Raw genomic sequence first — 16,898 nt, forward strand, 5'->3', positions numbered from 1 at the left:
CATATTTCTTCTTATCTCCTATTACGCTTTCCCCACATTTTCTTCATTGCTTTGATCCCAGCCCCCATTCCCTCCTAGACTTTGTTCCCCATCCCCTTGTGGAAGACCAGTGGAATTAAATAGTAAACAGTGCTGCAGGTACCCTTGACAACTGTTGGAGTGTTTTCAGTAGGCTTCCCAATGAACAGCCCAAGTGAAAGTAATGAAGATAATGGATAAGTCCCTGCTGCACAGGCACAGCAGGAGAGTTCCTGCAAACTCAGACAAGACAGTAACATATTTTGATTCACACCGAGTGTTTTCCTCACAACCCTATCAGCCAAAACAAGCTGCTGCTAATAATTTCAGCTCTGCAGAATTGAAATACATCCTGTGGGACAAGAAAAAGCATTGAAAGAACTAGTGCCAGCCTTTAGTCCTTGTTAAGCAGCAGGAAAAACAGGACTGGAATTCAGGTCTATGCACTAGTCCCAGTTCAGCTTCTGCTGGATGCTCCACTACATGTCTCAGTTTTCCAGCTTTAAGAAGGCACGATCAGATTTTCAGAGGCGCTAGATACCTAGGTGCCAGTGATGGCTGTGGGAGCTGAAAGTCTTTAACATCTCATAAAACTAGAGAGAGCAGCAGACATCCAAAAGTGATCAGCCTGAATTAGAGAACGATTGTTTTAAATTTGATCTCTTTGATTCTTCCATATGCCACAATCCCTGTATGTACAGGCCCCCCATGACTACAGCATACCCCATCATTCCCTCTGTTTGTCACCATTTCTTTCTTTGCCACCAGTTACTTCGCCTCCTATGACAGTGACCCCCACCTCTGTTCTCATTCAGCGCAAGCTGGAGGCTCTATATCCAGCCCATTTGTCTCTAAGCCAGGGCCTGTATTTTCTTTTAGTTCCGGCCTTGAGGGCACAAAGTCCTCTGCTCATCTCACCACAGGAGTTGCCAGTCTCAGAAGTTGGGATAGCAATGGTCTTCTATTTGCACAGGAACCGAGAATAGATTCATAGACAACAACAACAACAAAAACCACATTAAAGCCCTAATTTTACGATCATGCTTACAACCCAAAGTTCCTCCCTTCCTGTCTATTTACTTATGACTTCTTACAAATGCAACAGCACTGATAGAGCAGCAATTTTTCCTCGCTCATCAGTAATGAAAACAAATATCAGAACCCAGAAAGCCTCCTCCCAAAACCACAAGGGAACTGGGTAATGTTGAGCCCTATGCCATGGTGCTGAGCAGAGCGCTCAAACCGCACAGCGAGCTTCAGCTTGCACCAAAAATGTTTAAAACCACCCTGTCTATAACTGTGGCTACTGTACTATATTCGGTGTATATTTGCCAGGCCAACAGCAAAATAATGAATCACATAAGATATGAAGCATACAATTTTACCTAAGGAGAAAAAATTGCATACTAACCTAAAGTAAATAATAAATCAAGATACTGATTGCAGTGTATGTGTGCATGCTGTGTTTCCAGAGGGGGAAAAATACACATTATTCATTAACATAAATGTATGCAACAGTTTAGCCAGATCGTGCTCTGTTCCCCAACACAGTTTCAGCCAAGACCAGAACTCCAACTGGTCTGATTAGGTGCGGGTAAGAGATTCTGCATCCCCGACTCACAGATAAAAGGAGTTCAAGCAACCAAAACACAAGGCCCTACAAGTAAATACTATAAAGCCCTACCTCAGATTTATTGAGCTCATCAGTCCACATTATTACTAACAGAGTACAATGACTTTACAGGTCTGCCACAGATCCATTAGATAATGCCTGCTCATCCAAGATATCATTAAAAGTTAGATTTTAATTACGGCATGTCATGCAAAGACTATGTGCTTTAACCTCAGATAGTTATTTCTTCCAATTAACCCTAACTTCTGATAAAGCAATCTCCTTGAGTTAACAAGATTTAAAAACAAACAAACAAACAAAAACCACAAGCAAAACCAAAACACCACCACCACAGAAATTATGCTATTCCCTTGTAGCAAATAGCCAGAAGACCAAGTAAGAGAAGTGACTGATTATAGGATGTACCACAACAGATGCACTCACCCACTTTCAGTGTACCACCACACAAAAATACTCACAATAAATCCAAGTTTTTTATAGTCTCGAGTATACATAGATTTGCGTTTCTCAATACTGCCACTACTGTTGTTAGGTTCAGATTCTGCATCAAATGCAATTCTTCGGAGTTCAAATATGATATCCCGCTGAGCCTATGTTAAAACAAGGTTAAAAAAATCAGTTAAAATAACTTAACTCTTACTTTAATAACCAATACCACAAAGGCTGTTTCAAAACACTGCATTCCCTCCACTACCCAGCCTTTCTTGGTCTAAATTCCCTACTTCATACTCAGAGAGACAGTCAGCAAGAATGACTTTGTGGTTCCCATTTTCCAAAGTCCTCACATTTGTGGGGTTCACATGCAGACGCTTAAGTGTTGACTTACAGAAGCTGGACCCATGTTAGCAAGGCCACTAACTACACACTTAATTTTAACCACAGGCATGAAACCACAGGAGCCAAGAGATCACACACATTTCAAATTAAGCTGGTGCTTAAGCATTTTGCTGGCTGAAATTAAAATGGCTCAGCACTCTGCATTCCTTTTGGTAACTGTACATTTTTGCTAGCACAGGAATGGGCAAGAGAGGAATTACTGCAGTTACACATCACTAGAAATGTCTCAAGACAGTGATAACCATCCTACCATCAATATTAACACCACTGTGTTAGTCACTCTCTGTGGAGATTTGCACCAGGTAACTGCACGTACATTACTGAGAGCCAAACTTTCCTGCCTCAAACTTAAGAAACAGGAAGGGTAAAATCCTACAGCATGCTGTTACTTATGGTTACAACCATCTCGCTCTCCCGCCTCCTCTTCTCCAAATTATCAGCCAGTCTTAACACAACTCCCTCTTAAAAATGAAATCAGGTTCCTCCTTGTACAGGGCCTAAAAAATGGCCACAAATAATAAAGAAACAAAACACATCTTCCCTATCGCTCATTGACTCTATATTTAAACTTGAATCTCTTAGGGGAGTGTCTCTTCTTTCGCAATGAACAATATTAAAGCTGGTGTTTGGACACAGAGAGCAATAAACAAATGAACAACTACTATATAGGTTCCCAGTAACAAAAATGGGTTGTATTGTAACACAAATTAACTTCAACTCTACATGTCAGATAATTTTAATTTTCATTTAAACATTCATTTTAGCTGTACAGAGGTACTTTTAGGAAGGACCATACATCTCTGTTGCTTCTGAGAAGTACACAAACAAAACAAATGCTGGACCACTGCTTGGAGTTTTAGCTCAGGATGACATCAAATTCAGTTCATGGAACTACATGCTAAGGAGAAAGGCCTGGCCATTTTGTTGTACTTTTGCACAAGGAATGCAATAGCCAGTACATCTTCTAACAACCAGAAAACATAACCCAACTTCAGAGAGAGAGAACGAATGAAGGAATTGTGTAAGCATTCCTAGCAGTGTCTTTTCATCCACAAACAGCTTTAGGCAGAGCAATGAGCAGTTGTCCTCTTCCTGTTCTGACCAGATCGTGCCAGATGCTTACCTGATCCTGTGGATCCATTTTTGTCATCATTCTGTCTTCCAGAAGGTTAAAGGTAAGTACTTGCAGAACATAAAGCTGGTGTGCCATTTCATTATTGATGGCCCTCTGTGCCCTGATAACATGCTGCAAAGAAAGAGAGACTCCGGTGAATGCCATCTTATCAGAAAATTACCTCAGGTGCACTCAGGTGTTTCCATTTCTGTAAGGATGTGTTTGCTATGCAATAGTGTATGTACACTCCAGAAAAAAAGAAAAACAAACCAGTACTAATGGTACTGATTTAGGTACTATATAAGTAACTTTAAGGGACAAGACTTTGCAATAACAATGCACCGAAGCCTTCTCCTTACGGCCACTAGATAGAGCCTGTGCACATGTTGAGAACTGGCATAAAAACAAGAAAATCAGTACTGAGAAGTCACTTTGAAGAAAAATTAACTCCTTACCAAGAGCATTAGAGCTCTATATAAAAATAAAAAGAGAGTATATTACAAAAATATTTAAGAGAGTAGCTACCTGAGCAGAAAAAGTATTCAGGCTGCAAACACAACCCGCAAATACAGTGATATAACAGGGCTACTGCTGCAGGAGTCAACACCACACCACAATCCTACCTCTACCAGACAACTCCGTTCTGTATGAGGAAAACTGCTTAGAAATACATTAGCATACAATGCGCCACATGTGCATAATTATCCCATTCAGAAAGCAGATACCAAATTGATGGACAATTTAAAAATCCCTGGTGTGCCAAAAAACACCAAGTGGTTCTATATGGGAAACAAACCCAAGTCACTAAACACAGCAAAGCATACATAAGGAGAGAGAGTCATCAAGTAGGAGATGGGTACAGCAACTGATATTGTACAGCTCCAGAGAATAAAAGAATCTGTCTGCCAAAAGGTACTAGAGTATTTTATGATAGTAAATGAACACCTAAGAATATTATCCATATGCTTATACCGAATTTATCATGAACAGAAGCAGTGTAAAAATATGCCTTCTGAAAAAAATTCTGGTTTTTTTGTATGCATCATTGAAATTATGACAGTGAATGAGAAAGAGCAAGGGCCTGCTTGGTTGTTGTTTGGTTTGTCTGACACTGCCTAGGTACCTCATAACAGAGAAGGAGCACTTTCCCTTGTTCCCTTGAAGGTGTAATCTACTCTAAAGCCAAAGGCAAAATCCCTCTGATTTTCCATGACAGCAGATGTAAGTGTTTTATATTACATTCATTAACTTCACACTGAGCTATATTTCATGCTTCTTTTGTGCAAGTGGTGACAAATTGTGTGCAACTTTATATCAAGACAGAATAATCTGTAGAACCAAAAAACACAGAGGTTCATTTTGCAAGATGGAAAGCCCTGTGTGGCTTACTCAGCTGTCATCAGCTCCAAACCTTAACACAGAGGACTTGCTATAAAGTCCTCAGACAAACCCTCATCTGCACACTAAAGTTCACATTCTCCATGGGAAGAAAATGCTTGAGGTATTCTTCTTTTATTCATTATTATATTTTCCTGAAGAAACCACAATTTATTTCACTGGGAAAATGCCCTTCCTGATAATCAGTTTTGAACCCATTCAACAACCAAACCTTTATCTTGTATATTACAGGCTTCAAAACATATTGAAATACAAGTGCAAATTAAAATATATTAAGATAAAACCTATGAACACCAAAACTGGAGTCACCTTTTCTGTCTGCTAGTGAAAAATAACTTTGAAAATTATATACTCACAGTTAAGATGATGGAGCGAAGCTGCTTTTGTGCCAAAATGTTTGCCATTTCCTGATTTAAGTTAAAAAAAAAAAAATTAGCTAGAAGCAGGTATTTTAGTGCCACACCTAGAAGAACACTGACTTAAAAAGTTTTAGTCTTAAGTTTCTGCAGTGTTACTTACAAATGAAATAAAGCAGCACATCAGCTATACGATTGTATGCATTATTTTGAGGGTCACAAACCCAAACTATGAGAAAAGTGGCAAAGAAAGTGACAAGTGTGTCACAAGCTGAGGACTTTGGTGATCCAAAACCAGCAATGAAAGACCTCAGAAGAGACCTCTGTGGGTTAAACGGAGTATTTACACACACTTGTTCAAGCACAACCTTCCCCCGACAAACAACACAGAAGGAAGCACGGAATGGAAGCCAGCCAGGACTTTAAAAGACATCAAACAACATGCTTATTTACATTAATATTTTGGCTGTTTTAAAGTCAAGTGCTCTAACTTTCCATTAATACAGAAATGTGTGTGTGTGTGTGTGGACATATGCTAGCATATGCAATGCATACAACTTTGTGTAATTATCATCATGTAATTATTTTTAAATTCTTGTTTTCAAAATGTACTATTTAAGGATTTGGATAACATTGCACACTACTATTTAGACACTGTTTACATGTACATAAAGGGGTAATGTTTGGAATTAGTAGATCATTGATCGGAAATAGAGCTCGTGTATCACAGCCTTACATAATACAGCACAACATATCACATCAACGCTGACACATGCTTAAGGACATTCTTAGGATGCACTGTGATTCTGTGCAGTTGGCGCCATATCAAAAATATTGTTCACATTCAGGAGAAACAAATTTTAAAAAACTCCTGCTGATCTTTGAGAGTTGAAGAGTAATACAGAGTACATACTGGTTACTTTTCTATAACAAACAAGAAACTAGGAAAGAGGAAAACTGAGACTATTGCATAAAATGTACAAAGAGTTGGATTGCTGAAACATGGCTGCAGAAACAATGTAAATAAAGCAAGTGTTAGGGTGAGAACTTGCTTGCAAAAAGGAAGTAATTCTCATTTTGAGACAGGAGGCAGTCATGGATGTTGACTCTCTTCTTTATACCAGATAAAGGGTGCTGCAACAGAACACGGGAACGAGAAGGAAGGAAGAAGGGACTAAAGACAAGAGAAACTCCGCTTTAGTTTTTAAGCCTTTTCCAGCTGAGCAGGTTTCAATTGCACAAAACAGCAAAGGAATGAATGATACAGATGCTTCCATATCTTTTTGGAAATGCACAACTGAGCTGCAGGGGGAGTGCCAGGCACACGATACACTTCATGTTACGGGGAACAGACTGGCTGCTATGGGAAACAGACTGGCTGGTTTTGCCAAATTATACCCACTGCCAAAAGATGGACAGGTAAAGAATATGAGGTAAGTCTTTTCTGCATTCAAGGTAAAAAAATGGGAATTCTTTTATTTTACTTTTTGGAGAAGATTAACAAATTGTCACTTCTTTCTTATACCTGTAATTTAAAAAGCGTTTATTGGGATATTGTTTTTTGTCACTGAACCAAAAACCGATAGGAGCAACAAGCATTCACAAAACCAATTACTGCAACAAAATCAACTTTGTCTCCAAGAAGGCTATATGGCTATTAGCAGCTGATGAGCTGCCTCTTCTAAAATAAGTATTATAGTAACAGATGAGAACAAGAATTTTTTTGACAAAATTTGCCATCTCATTTCCCATAGCAACACCTCTCTAAAAATGCAGACAATTGCCAACAAAAGTGTTTCAAACATTCACAGTATCATTTCAATGCTCAAATTCACAGCTCTTTTCTGATAAAGATTTTTTTTTTTTTTCAGATAACCTAGGTTTCTCTAGATGATTTGGTCCTTGACAGTGGCAAAGGAAGCAAAGCAACAAGGGAGTCCTCATTAAAAAAGAAAAGCCCTGACCCTCTTGGCTTTTTGCACTACAGAAATAGAAAAGGAAAAAAAAAAAAAAAAAAAAAAAGGAGGGGAAGGAATTCAGATACCAGCACCAATTTAAATCCTTTCTTTAATTGCAGTGCAGTCATCCACATCATGCCAGTCCCTGTAAGATGGCAGCAGGGAGGGTGCCAAAGCTCCTAGAGTCATATGGGGTTTGGTGTAGTTTCTCACTCCTAACCATATTAGTGGTGAGTGCTTGTCCTGATTTCAGCTGGGATACAGTTAATTTCCTTCCTAGGAGCTGGTATCAGGCTGTGTTTTGGACTTAAGATGAGAATAATGTTGATAACACACTGATGTTTTAGTCGTTGCTGAGCATTGCTTACACTTTTCAGCTTCTCATACTGCCCTGCCAGCAAGGAGGCTGGAGATGCACAAGAAGCTGGGAGGGAGCACAGCCAGGACAGCTGACCCAAACTGGCCAAAGGGCTATGCCATACCGTATGATGTCACGCTGAACAAAAACTGGGGAGGCTGGCTGGGCGGGGACAGGGCCACTGCTCAGTAACTGGCTGGGCATCGGTCAGCAGTTGGTGAGCAATTCATTGTGCATCACTTGTTTTGTATATTCTTTTATCATTATTATTATTTTCCCTTCCTTTTCTGTCCTATTAAATTGTCTTTGTCTCAACCCATGAGTTTTACCTTGTTTTCCGATTCTCTCCCCCATCCCACTGGTGGGGGGAGTGAGCAAACGGTTGTGTGGTGTTTAGCTGCCCGCCAGGTTAAACCACAACAGTGCTGAACCTTAACTTTTGAGGACCTATAGTTAGATAATTACATGAGACTGCATCACCTCAGTTTGTTGTCTTAGAAAGACAGAATTCAGTAAACAATATCAGTTATCCCTATCTTGAAGCTAATGGACACCTACCTTCTTTGATGTATGGTTTACTAATTAACCACAAGATATATATATATAAGGAGAAACCTAACAGATTCTGAACACTTCTTATAGGTTATTAAAGGCTGAAGGAAATTTTCTGTTTGTGTCATAGTTATTAGCCTTCAAGCCAAATCAGGTCTTTATGTTCTAATGGTCATAAACTCCATGACTAACAATTTTCTGTCATAGCAGGTACTACAGGCAAAGTGAAGTCTGCATGGTCTACTGCCATCCTCACTAGATGGTTACGCTGTGAGTGAAATGCAGTTTCACTTGCTGGGAAGACCCTGTGGTACTGTCATCTTCAGAAACACATGCCCACTGATTACTATTAAGGTCTTATCTACATCTGACATTGTCTCTCAACTTCAAATATGACTAAAGCATACTTTTCACAAAAACAAAGCAGTAGCAACTATTTACAAATGTAAAAAGTTAAATCTTCGTTTTTCTTACAAGGACTTATCACAGATTTGGGTCAAAATTGAAAGAAAGTTTTTATTCCAATTTTTGTTCATTAGGTGCCTTCTTCCCTTAATAACTGAAGGCTGTATTGGAGCAAGAAGGAAAAAAGGAATGGGGGAAAAAAGGCTTTTTTTGATCTGAAATTAAACCATGGTTTTACTTTCCCCTGTGTAAGTTTAAAAATATTTTTGAAGCAAAAAAGAAAAATTATCCATTAGGGCTTTGATGTTTGTTTAAACAATCTCTAGCATTTTAAAATGTAAATAAATCTAAAGAAAAGTCCTTGTCAGAACTGGTCAGCAGCCCTCAATGAACTTGTTCTGGACACTAACAGTATGTCACCAAAAGAATTATCACCACTGTTCCTGGTGACAGAAACGTTAAATAAATAAATGACTAAATCTGTTTTGACGCAGGCTAATGACTTGATAAACATGGATAAAAATTCTCCCTTTCGTAACACATTGCATTCCATCCTCATTTAAGAGCAACTAGCAATCTTGAAATATTTCCTTTTGAGACTTCTGATCTCTGGCACTAAAGTTAACTTAAAATAGTATACTGTAAAAGTCATTAAATGCTTACATGGCAAGATATTTCCATTTTCAAAAGGAATGCAATTTTGATTAAAAAATCTGGGGGGGGAACAGTTTACCAAAAAATAGCCTGGGTTTTACAAGCCGTGCTGGCAAGGAGTTCAGTACAATAAATCATACAGCCAGCCACAGTCAATATGGTTCATGTGAGGTTACAGGGAACTAAAAAAGCACAGAAGAATGCTTAATCCCTACTAATAATGGTGCAAGATGGAGGTAGCTCCATTAAAATGAATGATATTATAATGGCATGAAACAACAGAACAAGCTTCAGTTTGAATTAACTGCAGGAAAAGTGTAACTGGGACAACTGCAGGTATGAATATGACACACTTTTCCTACAAATATGTAGATAGACAACAAGACCCAACAACTTACCTGCCTCTTGTCATCCGGTGCTTTAAGGAAAAGTGCATTTATTACTGCTATGGTGTATGTCTGGATTTCTTGGTCTGTCCTGTTTGGAACAAAATTGTAAACACAACAGAAGAACGTGAATACATACAAGCTGTAGAAACTGATTTTCCAGTTGCGTTACTGCAGGTAGAAGTGGAGGGGTTGTTTGCACTTAATTTTAACCATGTGAAGTTAGGCAATCAGTCCAAGTTGGTCATGACCAGGTTGTCTCTACTATTAAGAGAGACAAGATGTTCCAGAGGGAGACTCGGCATTCAAGAAGGTGGAATGAATCACACCCTTGAAGTGCCATTGACCCTCCACTGATCGTACCAGGAGCCTAGACAACCAGCTTCTGACAGATGCCCAACAGCTAGAGGTAGGAAGAGGAATCTTCCCTAAAGGGTTCTGGAGATGAACCTGATGGTATTAGAAAAGCTTTTCAAGTAAGTGGAAAATGTCCCAGCTGGGAGGCAAGCATAACTATGGTTCACAACACATTAGCCTATGCTACAAGAGGCAGTTTACATTCATTTAAGCACCGCGCATTACTGTTTAAGGAAAAGCCTCTCCCTTTTCAAATATACCTTCAGCAGAAGTTGACCAATTTTTTTGCCAGAGGCTGGCAAGCAAAACAACCGCATCTGTATGCTAATGGTGTTAAGCATTTTATTACTATGGCGTGCTCTTCCCTTCATTCCCCACTTCCAACTGCACAGGCAGCTTAGTGCGAAAAAAAGAAAAAAAAAAAAAAAAAACAACAAAAAAAAAACCAACAAAAAACAATGATCAAGCAACTCCAGAAAGCTGGTTACCAGTCATCCAGCCACTTAGGGTGGATGGAGGAGTCACACAGGGGGTTGCCAGTCTTTATACCCCTCTTTCCAAATGCTGTGCTCATTTGGGGAAAAAAAATAATCCACCTTATCTGGTGGCAGTTGAAGACACTCACCCCTGCAGATGTGGGATTAGCTGCCCAATCGTAATCTCTTGTGCCACCTTCTGGTACAGGTCATGGCTATTGAGCACCATCGATTCCAGGATTGCTAGTGACCGTTGCAAGATCGAGATGTCTGAGGCAAATTTGTTCACATAGCTTGCTATCTACAAAATCAAACATTTAGAGAATTTACATCTTGTCATGAAAACGAGGAAAGGGAAGAAAGAAAACTGTGGACTTTGCTCAGAAAGGTATTAGAATAAAAGCAGTCTTGTCCACATGCCAGGTATCAGTGAATACCTGAAAGCAATCAACCAGGCACTGCAGATACCTTCAAAGGACACAATGGCACAGATTCTTCAGCTGGCACAAATCACCATAGATTTATGTCAATATTCATACCACCAAAATATATGCTTCAACATTACATTCTGAACACAATAAATCAACATTAAAGAACTATAACGGTTATATTTTTTGTGAGGAAAACTTTGGAAAGGACAAGGAGAATACTTATTCTCTCCAGCAGAAATCTGTGCAGCCAGTTTTCTCTAAACAAATACCTAGGCTCAAGACAACTGTTTCAAAGAGAAATTTACATCTAGCTCTCTGGCAAAACATGCTCTAGCAAAATATGCTTTTTTTTCCCCCCCTCCCTTGCTGTTACCAACATCACTGAAAGCTCTCTCCAGGTTGCAAATTAAAACTCTGTTGATCATTTATCGGCACAACTGGTTCCATGGTTCTGTCTAGAGTCCATTCTTGCTAAGTGTTCATGCATTAATAACCTTCACTTTTACTGCAAGCTGCCACAAATAAATGGCACGTTAATCAAAACCAGGTCTGACCGCCGCTTTTTTGCAGTGTGGCAATGGCATGCTGCACACTCATCCGCAGAGTCAACGCAGCTGTGCAGTAAGATGTGGCAATCTGCATTCTTCCGCATGCTGCCCAGTCCTTGGACCCGGCTTCCCGGGAAGAAGCTTGCCTTCTGCTGACGCAGGAAGCGGGAACTGCCGGGGTTTCCTTGAATGCACCAATACCAGCACAGTCAAGCTGAAAGGTACCCGAGGAAGCACAGACAGACAGAAGAAATGTCATTTGACCACAGTTATTTGCTCTTGACAGCCAAGTATCAGACTACAGTGGCCCTGTCTCAAGTTTGATGCGTTCCTTCCAGAAAACTTCAAGTCCACGTGGTTCTTCAGTACTCATGCTACAAGCCACTAATGTGATTACACTGCTCCTGATTCTGGATGCTTGCTTAGACTTTGGCGTCATTTTGCTTTTGCAGGAAGAAAGGCATGCCGTATGCTTGGAAAAGCTGCCTAGCTGCTTGTAAAATTCACAGTTAAATATTGACATGTGGACAATGACATTGTTTTGCACTTGTGACACTTTGAGTAGTGCTGAAGGAGCAAAACACCCTTTCTGCAACTTTGGCTGGAGATGACGAGGAAAGAGGGACAGATTTTTCTTCTCCTCATCTACCGCAGTGCTGCTGTTTGCTCTGCTACTTGGTTTGCATTACCACAATAGGAGCATGCTACGGTGAATATAACTCAGTTCAGGAAATAGACATTGACTTCACAGAAAAAAAAGAACCAACCCATGCATGCATAGAGAATAGGAGCAGAGAAGCAACTCAATTAGCCTTTTTCTACTCTGGGCTTTCAGTATCTCCTGCCTGCAAGTCCTGAGCCCAAGTAATATTTACATTAGTATATGATGCACATGGTGGTGTTTACAGGAACAAGCTGCATCTCAGAAGCACTGTACTACTCTACCTCTCTTAACGGTAAACCAGTTGTTTTCTGATGCACTGCAGCCAGAGCTGCCAAATGTCCCGAAGGCCCACAATACAGACAGAGTATGCACAGAGCAACTCTGCACCGCTCACACAATAAACCAAATGCGCTCTGGATGCCTCACAGTCATCAGGCATCCATGGCTCAGTTGTGCAGCAGGAATACAATATGTCCAGACTGCATCCCAACTTGTCAGACTGCTGTCACCATCCTCTTTAGAAGCCCTGACACGTATGAATTATTCTTGGTGCAGCAGCTCTTTCTCATGATATTTCAAGTGCCAGTGTAAATGCTTCACTGGGATATAACATATTCACATTGGGGGCCTGCAGAAACGTAACAGTATAGGTAACTGAAACCTCAGTCTAGGAAAGGCTGCCTTAGACATATTATTCTTCTGACCCTGGACCATAACGTCTTTTAATCATAATCACAAACCCAAGGTATGAAGCTGGCTTGCGTGTTTAAAAAGCTATGACATATCACACTGAACACACATGCAAAACATCTGCTAGGTAACATGCATGTCAAGCTATGTATATTCATAACCACCTTGCTGAAGCATGAAGTCTGGCCAGAAACAACAAGCTTGTCTACCCTGATAAATAAGGCATGCCAGTTCCAGAGGGAGCAAAATTAGATTAAAAAGAAATTCTATTACCATACTTTAAGTTCTGGATGTGGAAAAAAAGACCCTTCTTGAAAAGAGACAAGAATCAATAGAAGTTCAAATTTGTGTCATTTCTCTGCTTATTGAGCACCACGCACAGGGAGGGCTTTCAACATCCAAAAATAATCTTGCACTCATTTATCAAAAATTCTGATGATAAAAATAATGCAAGCTCACAGAAATACCACCTCTCCTCCAGAAATAAGCAACTTCATTGCTTTGCACTTTCACATGAAAACCTGCCACATGGGTGTGTCTCATTAAGGATAAAACTATTTGTTCAGCAAAATACCTGTAACCTTAATATCTGTATAGTCCTATCGGGACATACGTAGCCACGTACAAAAGAAGTGGCTGGGTGCTTAACTTCCTATCAACTTCAAGGGAAATTAGGAATCAGAATGCCTTTACACGTTCAGCCCCAGTGCTCTGATGAAACAGGAGCTAAACATGTAAAGTGAGGGTAGATGAGAAACCTACAGCACACTAAACTACATCATCTCAGTTCTCTTCCTGTTTCAGCATCACTTAAGCACAGAAAAGAATTCAAAATTTAAAAAACAAGAATTAAAAGAAAAAAAAAACCCAAACAAAATAAACTGCGCCACCAACAAAAACCACACGGGGAAAGAACAGTGAAGTAATCTTGCCGGGAACCTTTTGATGTCAGAAATGTACAGAAAAATCTAACAAAGTTTTGTCTCTGTTAAGTCCTAATGCATAGTAAAATTTTAAAGTGTGCATCTCATTTTCAAGTAAGGAACCAGAGTTGCACTTGACTACAGGAAAACCGACTGACAGTTGTGCGACACAGAGACACTTTCCCTGCTGCCACCCCCTTTTCCTGCACAGTACATTTTAGAAGGCAGAGTAAACAATTCATCAAGGTTAAGACTCTGCATCACACAGTTATGAAACAGCAATTATAGAAATAATTCTAAGAGATATTTTTAACTATCTCAACCAATACTGCAAACTTCATTTCTCCTCTTGTAGGAACTAAAGATGGGAGTACCAGATTTGTATAGTGTATTTTGATATCCAATTCCCATGACATTTTCTAAGAACTGGGCATCCAAATCCTTTAGGCAACCATGGAAGCTGGAAATAAACTTTGTCATAAGCAAGAAAAAAGTCTTGCGAGAATCTTGCATATCATAAGGAAGTTTTATCAAATCATGCTATTTTCCCTTAAGGTAAGGAACAAAGCTCTCCTTGAAAGTGTCAATTCTTATTTGCAGCAGTTGGAACAGCAGGCTTTATGTACCCAAAGGATGGGAGGGAGACTGCATCCAACACCAAGCAGTTAGTCATCGGAAGCAGTTAAAGGTTCCCCTTGAGGTCTCCAACTTCTACATTTTAAGTCAGAAAACTATTCAAGAAAAAAGTTCAGATTAATTCCTCCCCATTCTAGTTTGGCTTCCATTTAACAGGAAAGACAGCTTCAAAGGGCAGAAGCACTTGAAGTAGGATTGCAAAGTTCCCCCTCAGCTAGCAGAAACTTATCAGCTCCTTTATCCATTCTGTCAACCACTTGAGCTAGCCCATCAGCAACCTCAAGTGGCCTGTCAAAAAGCCAAGGTCACAGAAGCAACTGAGAATAAAGCTGCAGACAGGCACCAGAGAGACGTGGTCCAAAGGTCCTCTCTTAGGTTTGCGCCTTGCCCACAGAACCCCTCTGAGGGCTCTGCTGTTCTGGCTCCCAGCCGCGTGGCAGGTCAGGACACACCTGCGCCTCCTTCCTCTCCTTCTGTCATTCTTTGTCCTTCTCTTTCTCTTCTACCTGTCCTATTCTTCTCCTTGGTCCCTTTCTTGGCCACCAGTTCACTTTTGATTTTTACCAGCCAGTTTTGGTTTTTACAGGTACTTCATGAGAATGCTTTTGTTTGTGTCTTTTGTTTTTCAAATTGGGTCACTGTCCAGGGAAACCTATGGAAGTGCCAGGCAGAAGAGATGAGCCATTAACGGTGGTGCACACAACACTTTAGTTAACTGTAACCGTAACCGTAGTTACTATACAACCCACAGGGCAAAAGATGTTGATAAGGTTAGACACAGACAATCATTTTGAGTCACTAACAAAGTAGACTGATTTATTTTAGCAAACTTCATACTTTTTAGTAGGCTCCCCTAGCAAATAAGGCATTCTGGGCTTGACCTTGTCTCTCATGAAGTCAGTTAAAAAAGAGTTGTACTATTTTCTTTGCCATGAAAAGATAACAATAATTATCATCAGAATCTATCTAGACTGTGAGATTGGAAAAAAGAAAAAGAAAAAAAAAAAAAAAAAAAGAGTCCAAAAACCAGATCAATTACACTGATTTTTCTTACAAATAGCATCCATCATTTTTAATGACCAAAACTGAGCTTTAATATCTAATGCTCTTTTCATAATTGATTCTTCTTTCATTTTTGGCAACAAAAGTAAATTTGTACTTCCCTTTAGTGGTAGCAATTTTCTAACCAAATTTAAATTAAAAGCCTTTGCTCTGACACACTGTGTTAAAATGAAGAGATCTTTGCCACGGGTTATATTCATTCCATTACTGCTTCTGATATCATTTTAGTGAAGTAACTCTGGTATCTTTTGAACCTGTACAAACACACTTTAACTTAAGATAAGTTCTGAGTTCAATGTGGTTTGAAAATTCCTTGTAAAGAGGTGTAGGGTTTCTTTTTTTTTTCCACAGTAGATGAAAAGGGTTAAATCAGTAACAAAAACTTTTTTCTGAAGTCTGTTAAACCTCTGTACTTAACGAGTACTCCCATGTTTCTGCTGCTTTTGTGCATCTCCTACATGTAAGAAAAAAAAAATGTTGCAAATCGTGAAAAGATCTGTTTCAAAACCACAGACCTCAGCTGCAAGATTCAGGGGAGCCAGAGTTCAACTTGATAAACTCAGTAGATATCAGCTTAATTTCAATTTGTAAACTAACTCATTTCTCTTCCTCCCATACCCCCAGAGGAAACATTTCAATGCTGTTTTTGTTTCAAGAAATATGGTATTACTCATTTGAATTTACATTAAATCAAAATACTAATTTTTGCTTTAACTGCATGGTATCTGCACAGGGAGGTCACACTGTAATTGAGCAAGCAATTTCTTGTGTAATAAGCCTAATACAGTGTTGATCCCATTTCACTCCCATTGATGTCTGTAGAAGTTGGGCCAGATCCTGCAACTACAAATACCTGCAGTTTGAAATAGCACTTTAATGCCATTTTCATGTACCTTTTTGACCAATGACCTAAATAATATACCTGGGGAAAAAAAAAACCAAACCATGACTCACCTCAAAAATTTAAACTGATCTAGAACAGATAGCATTGATTACAAATTTACCTTTTTAATGAATGCCACAGAGAATGTATCCCACGATACAATCCCATGATCCATCAGCTCAACAAATGCAGTCAGTGTAAAGGACAACATGTCTCCAAAGCTGCAAGAGACAGGAGTCATGACAACATTTACCAGTGATGCAGCAGGGCAATGACCGAGGGAATAAAGCAGGCGGAAGCTTTCAGAAAGGCAGGAAAATGAAGCCAATTAGGGACTAAGAGGTAGCAGAAGAGCAAGAGAGGCCGTGCAACAGATAGTCTCCAAAACAATTTAGCATGGACATCAAGAACAGTCACCTGGAGGAAAGTAATTTTGTGAGAGAAGAACCAATCCCCAGGAGAACACCACATGCAATACTGAAGAAAATCAGATAGTCCAAATTAAACTTCTCTTTTAAAATCAGAGTTTTAGATCTAACAGAAGAAAAGAAGTGAGCTT

General features: G+C 39.6%; 1 protein-coding gene across 3 annotated transcripts in view; it reads right to left on the reverse strand.

The window, feature by feature from the left end:
- The window catches only part of ELMO1 (engulfment and cell motility 1), a 310,449-nt gene that overhangs the window by 188,428 nt on the left and 105,123 nt on the right, over positions 1–16,898 (reverse strand). For all 3 annotated transcript variants that reach the window (XM_082337795.1, XM_082337794.1, XM_082337796.1), the window contains 6 exons: positions 16,461–16,560; positions 10,652–10,803; positions 9,682–9,760; positions 5,357–5,407; positions 3,612–3,734; positions 2,110–2,241 (listed from right to left, as the gene is read on the reverse strand). In XM_082337795.1, the coding sequence (XP_082193921.1) occupies positions 2,110–2,241; positions 3,612–3,734; positions 5,357–5,407; positions 9,682–9,760; positions 10,652–10,803; positions 16,461–16,560 (637 nt within the window). The remainder of the gene's footprint in view (positions 1–2,109; positions 2,242–3,611; positions 3,735–5,356; positions 5,408–9,681; positions 9,761–10,651; positions 10,804–16,460; positions 16,561–16,898) is intronic.

This window comes from Platalea leucorodia (genome assembly GCF_965183815.1).
Source record: "Platalea leucorodia genome assembly, chromosome: 1".
In the NCBI taxonomy this organism is placed as follows: domain Eukaryota; kingdom Metazoa; phylum Chordata; class Aves; order Pelecaniformes; family Threskiornithidae; genus Platalea; species Platalea leucorodia.